Below are 6,544 nucleotides of genomic sequence, written 5' to 3'. Positions count from 1 at the left end.
CTTTCCCTATGTGCTCTACAGAGACAATCCACCAAAAATAATTTCAAATTCAGCGCTTCCTTGGAGGTTAACTTTGTTGATAAAGAAAACAACATTAAAGTAACAGAGATGAGCATAATCCTTCCCTGTAGTCTTGGCGGTTTCTTAAGTTCCGGTATCAGAATTGCTCAGCTCAGAAGAATGGACTTAATGCTTGCTAACAAAACTATCTAAAAAGACAGTGCTGTTTTGGGTAAACACTACCTGCTTCTATACCGAGGTAGATACAAGGAATATCAAATCATTATAGTATACCTGCAAGATCCAGAGAGATTGTTCTGTGCTAACTCTGGCATTCAGGATTGAAAGAACAAAATCCTCCAAGAAATTATGCAAAACTCTTAATGAAACTCTATTTATAATTCACATGGAAAAGTAAAAATATTTTCCTTCCTTAGGTGCCTTTCATTACAGTTTCATGACTGGAAACAAGAAGTCTCTTGAAATCTGTTTATGTTCCACAAGACACTGTCTGGAAAACTGAAATACATCATATTTCAGCACAAGTAACAGGAATCTATTGTTTAATTACACAAGGAACAAATCAAGAACATAGAAACTAACCAAAATTCATTTTTATTAGTGCTTGTATTTTATATGGGTTTGTTAGTTACTGTTTTGCTAGCTAAAAGATAGATCTGTTAAAGTAACACTAAATATAAAACCAATTTTTATATTTAGTGTTAGATAAAGATAGAAGTCAACACTGGTGACTGACAGGCCTGTGCAGAAATCCACTGTGTACAGACCTATTAACAGTCTCCTCTGAAGAAAGTCTGATCAGGTCTGGGAGCTCAGATCAAAATTTCCAGAGGTCTTTAAGCATGAAGTTTCAAAACACTAAAAACCTTTTAAAATTAATAAAAAGCAGTTTGAATTCTGAAGCCTCAGTTTACTGACTGGGGCATTTGGACAGGCAACAAAAGCAACTGCAGGTATATAGGAGCCCCCAGTGCTTAAAAGAAATGCCTCTGTTAATTACTCACTTTAGCTGACCAGGAGAGATTTAGCTAGGTAGCACAATGTAGTTTTAGACTTTAGTTGATTTTTAATCCTGACCTTTCTGCTTGTGATAATTCTATAGGTGGAAAAACACATTTCAGATCCACCAGTTTTCTTCTGATGTTGCCTTTACAACCAGTTCAGTTTTTGAAGCTGATTCTGGAGGGCAGCCTAAAAACTGCTGGAGGCTTCAGTGGAAGTAATGCGATTAGTAAAGAGAAGATGCCATAAAACAGCTGCTCAGTCAGAAGCATAATGAATTAAGGGATTCTGCTCAAAGAAACATAAGCAAAAGAACTGTCATTTCCAAGACAACCTCACAGAGAAACAGAGCTCAAGACTATAAATAACACGCACACCTGAACCATGAAACACTTGCTCTCTAAAACTAAGTTCAACATGCACACATGCCAAATCTATCTAAGTCAATCATGCACAACTAACATAAAGCTGTGTCTTAAAGAATTTTGTTTTAGAGATCTTCAATACTTTTGTAGTTTCGACCAGGTCAAGGAAGAGTAATGTGACAAAGACTCAGTGCTACTTGTTCATTAAGAGCCATCACTCTCTATTCTTGATAAACTAACTTACTATCATTTTACCTGAGAAAAAAACTGATTTAACACTTAGTGAACCGTGTTTCCTAGAAATACATTTCCTGCCAATAGGACTCTGCCACACCACGCTGACAAGAACAAGAGCTGCAAGGAAGGTTAGCCTGATGATCACAATACTGTATCTTACCTCATTGAAATCTCCAACCCTTGGAATGTGATTTTTCCTACTTTTGCCAAGGACAGCTCCAGAATTAGAAATGACCACTGCAGCATTCCACAGAGTTCCCCCATGAATTTCATCTCGCTCCAGGATTGGAGATACCACAACCATGTTGTATTTCTTTGCCAGCTACAGAAATGAACACAATTTCTATTATACACAAACCTGCAGTAATTATTTTCACTTTTTGTTCATAAAGGATTAAAAAAACCTTCTAATCTGGTATATGATTCTGTTATCAAGGGCTAGTGTTTAACCCATGCTGGCTTGCCCAAGTCACCACAGTTTCTTCATCAACGATGGATACATCACAGAGAGCTTTCCACCTGAATCCTTCAACTAGAAATGCAAGGTACTAACAGGAAACAGTGAAGCTGACTCCTATCTATTCACAGGTTTAAGAGAAGACAGATCCCATCCCATTCTTCTAGACACCATACCTAGCTAAAAACAGTTCCTAAGAAAAAAGAAAAAAAAAGAAGGAAAAGAGAGAAAAGAGGGAAGAGGGGGAAAAAAGAGGAAGAGAAAAATAAAAAATAATTGTAAAATAACATTACATATTAACCATTAATGTTAAATAACATTGGTATGAGTGAGAAATATAGCAACTTCTGACTGACAGTTCACTAGCACATTGTCTTCTCCTTCAAATCCCTTCTCTTTCTGTTATTTCTCTAAAATTCCATAGTGTCATTAATTCCATAGTGAGAAGCAACACACACTTGCCCAAGGTCAGACTAAAGATATGCTGTCTAGAAAATCTTAATAGGTCAGTGCATATCTGGGCAGATATGACATCAAAAATGTCTTTTGTTGTTTCAATTACTTGTAAAAGAAAATAATTGAAATTCCTTATTAAAAGAGTTGTCAGAAAACAAAAATAAACTCTGCCACCCTTGCAAATAACAGTCTCTGGAAAAAGAGTCAGGCAATACCAGATCTCCTTGGGTCCCTAAAAAGCCCCCTACATTTGTACGGAAGTGTCCCTGTTCAGAAAAGGTTAGTCACTCTCCTGACACCTTCATACGAGTATTGTGTAACGGTCAAATGCTGTAGGCAAGAAACACCTCTTAAATGGAAATTAAAAATATCTGTATGTAGAAACATTCCTCCCTTGTGAAGTCCAGGGATAATTAAATGGGCAGTTTCACATCCCTGCCATGATAAAGGTAGTCTAAAAATGCAGAGCAGTTTAAAAAAGTATTCAGCACAGTTGCTGTTGTTTTCTATTTCTACTTTGCTATCACAGAATTTGTCAAGCAAGTTGAAAATTTATTTTTTATTATTCCAGTGTTCTCAGTGGAACAGGACCCATACAAAAAGAAGAAATCCATGCTCACCACTGCCAGTTAAGGGCTGGCACTGGAGCCTAGATATGGGTTGGGTTTTTTTTTTTTGCCTGGTTGGTTTTTTTACCTCTTGACAGAATTTTGTTGTTGGCCCATCCTCTGCAGATTCAGCAAATTCAGTCCAAGGAAGCTTCTCTCTTGTACAAAAAGCAAAGGGCATGGCTGGAAAACACCAGTGCAAGACAAGATTTACAATAAAGTTCCTGTCACTTAAGAAATACACAGTTTGCATGAACACAGATAAAAAATTAAACACTTAACCATGATTCAACTGTTTTCCTTGTTTACTGGCAAAAGCTATTTAAAAATATTTTTAGCAAGGGCAAGGAGCTGTTTGGCCCACAAAAAGCAGAGCAGGATGGAAAGAATGCACTCAGTGAAGTCTTAGCAGAGGTAAAAATACAAAATAGAGCCCAGTAACTAGTGTATGCTTTCTGTGAATAACCTGTTTTCACAAACAGTCATGGGCCTTCATTTTGGGTTTTGCCACTACCAAGCCTCAAAACCTCCAATTAAAATTAGATTTAAAAATTTTAATATCTGTCTATAAAAACCTCAAAATTTTAGGAGGAAAAAAAAATGATGAAAGGATCACAAAGATGGACCACACCTACAAATACCACTGTTGCAGCATGCACTAGTCTTCAAAATAACAGACTTCACATAATCTTCCATACAGTTCTCCTGAGACACTTTTTTCCTTTAGGAAGCAAATCTACTAGTAAAGTCTACTGGAAGATCTCTGCTGTTTACTTAAAAGACATACTTCTAGTACAGGATACTTGTTAAAATAGAAGGAACTTGACCTTTGATAACACAGAAGGAATCACAGCAAATACTTACTCCAAGCCTCCTGGAAGCAAACAATGTTGACCCCACACATTGCAGCTACGCCCACAATCTCTTCAATCCGCCTGTGCAGTGCAGCCACCTGATTGCAAGAAGTGTCTATAAAAAAGCTGTATCTTCTAACTCGCTTCTATATATATAGCCTGGTTTTACAAGCTTTGTTCCCATTAAATTTATCTTGTTCTATACTTAGTCCTGTTGCTTTCAGAAGGAATAACTCAAGAAGTTATCATTCCTGAGCACTGATAGTACAAAAAGTTACAGATTTTTCAAAAGCATTTAGATGCTGAAAATAGAGAAAGCAACCCAACGGAATTCTAATTCTCTGGGTACAATATTTAAAAATATGCTGACTGACTTGCAAATAGCTAAAAATCTTAACACAATCAGCAAAAATCAGAATTTTGCTGCTCACCGTAAATGACCTACGGATTGGTATTAAGTAAATATGGATTCAAAGTTGAAAATGCAGAATCATAAAATATAATGTAAGGACAGTCCAAATCTCTTTGGTTATCTCCAAATTCTGCTCACACATGGATTTTGGACACTTTCTACAAGTTATTAACTATTTTCTAAATCCCTCTGGCCAAAGAGGACAGTAGATTATTACCAAGAAAAAAAAATCAGAGCATTTATTAACTCATCAAAAAAACGCTCCTTCAAAGGACTTTTTTCTTGAGTATTCTACTTAAAGATAAGCATAGATGTAGCACTTTGCATTGATACTTTCAGGTGTCAATAAAAAAAGATGCAAGACAAGTCAACAGTGACCTATGAACTCAACTGTAGAATGATTTACAGAAACAGTTATCAGATGGAATCATTACTATAACTAGTATGCTTTTCAAGACATGCAATAAAGAATCCATGAACTTGATCCATATACTGAATTAACTACTTGCATCTGTGACAGGCAATCTTTCCAAAACAAATTACCTCAGAAATCTTCTATCCTGTCCAGTCACTGTACAAAACTACTGCTCCAGGATATTTTATAAATGTTGTATTTTCTTTTCCTTTTTTAAAGCTACTTTCAGGCAACGTATTTCTATGTACGTCACCTCAGTGTTTTTGTGTCCAGGATATTAGGAGATCATAGTCACCTTGTAATGAGATTTGCTTTACTGTTGCACAAAGAAGAATGAACACAGGTTTATTAATCTGTGTTTTCTCTAATGGATTTTCCAATAATGGAACACTTCTCAATTAAAGCAAGAATTGCACCTGTGGTTTCCGTGGGTTGCCATCTCTTCTGATTTTGAGTAAATGATTTTCTGTTTCATTTTAGAGGTGAAAGATTTTCAAGTACAAAAATCAGTAACTAAACATTTAGCTTTGGAAAAGCTGCAGACAGATTGGGCAATTCACTAAGTAAACACAATATGAGAGGTTTCTGAGAAATGAGGAGACTGGAGGTGTCATCTGAATTTCTTACAGTATGCTGCATTACGACACTGATGAATTTTATATGGCCAAACAATCAGCAGCCATTTCATGATGGAGTTTCTAACATCAAGAACTGAAACATTATTTCTCAATCCAGTAGAAGTGTTACACACAGACGGCCCAGATCCCAGTTCGTGTACCTGGACTGCCACGGCTGTATCTGTGGGAAGTGGAATTTTGTTTTGTATCAGTCCTACTCGAACAATACGTGGCCTTCTCAACTGCTCTGGAGCAGCTCCAAATCCATAGCTCTGGAGCTCAAAATCTTTTTCCTGAGCTGCTGATAGAGCAGCAGACGGCAAATCAAGTTTTCTGGATTGAACAGGAAACAAAGATATTTGAGGATGAGATGTTCTCTTTTTCTGGTCTGAATGCAATGGACCAAGAGGCTCTTGAATACGGCCTACCCTTGCAGAGACACCCAAGCTCCCATGTGCAACAACTGGACAAGGGAGCAGGCAGACATGTCACGAACATGCCTGGGGACAGCCCAGGAAACAGCCAGGTCATGTGCACATCTCACTGCTCTCCTCCATGGCAGCGAACTCCTAGTGTCCTACTCTCCAACTGTGTTTTCCAGACACTATTACCTTGCTACAGAAATCAAGGAGCACAAACATACAAACTTGCACCCGCCACCCCCAGACTATAAATAAACACTTGCCCTCCAACATATTTTACCTCCTTAGATCCCTGCTTTTCCAGCTCCCTCGCCCTGGTGCCACAACTTCTCCAACCTCCCCTCAAAACTACCCCACCCAAGTCTTTCATTCCAGTCAGCCATCTTCTCACCCGGCCCTGCTTCCCAAACTTGGTTTACCTCCGAACTACCCCGGTCACCTCACCACAGCCTAACTTCACCTCAGTACCACAACCCTCACAGGACCTGCCCAGCCCCGTCTCCTGCACACCCATCCTCACACGTCCTCCTTTCCCCTCGCTCCCAGCGGGGCTTCCACCCTGGAGGAGGCGGCGGGAGAGGGGGGCGAGTCCTGGCCGCGCACCTCGCCTCGCCCCCGTAGAGGATCCGCTTCAGCTCGGCGAGCTCCGGGGCCGGGACATGCCGCTCCAGGCACGCC

At 38.9% G+C, this 6,544-nt stretch overlaps 1 protein-coding gene across 1 annotated transcript in view; it reads right to left on the bottom strand.

The window, feature by feature from the left end:
* The window catches only part of UPB1 (ureidopropionase, beta), a gene marked incomplete at its 5' end in the record, with an annotated part of 15,812 nt that extends 9,272 nt beyond the window's left edge, over positions 1-6,540 (bottom strand). Inside the window, 5 exons of the mRNA XM_008947966.1 lie at positions 1,786-1,947; positions 3,235-3,329; positions 4,011-4,098; positions 5,606-5,777; positions 6,470-6,540. Coding sequence (XP_008946214.1) covers positions 1,786-1,947; positions 3,235-3,329; positions 4,011-4,098; positions 5,606-5,777; positions 6,470-6,540 — 588 coding nt within the window. The remainder of the gene's footprint in view (positions 1-1,785; positions 1,948-3,234; positions 3,330-4,010; positions 4,099-5,605; positions 5,778-6,469) is intronic.
* Positions 6,541-6,544: the final 4 nt, after the last annotated feature.

This window comes from Merops nubicus, unplaced genomic scaffold (genome assembly GCF_000691845.1).
Source record: "Merops nubicus isolate BGI_N331 unplaced genomic scaffold, ASM69184v1 scaffold48599, whole genome shotgun sequence".
NCBI lineage: Eukaryota > Metazoa > Chordata > Aves > Coraciiformes > Meropidae > Merops > Merops nubicus.
This window is presented reverse-complemented; position numbering and strand designations above follow the sequence as displayed.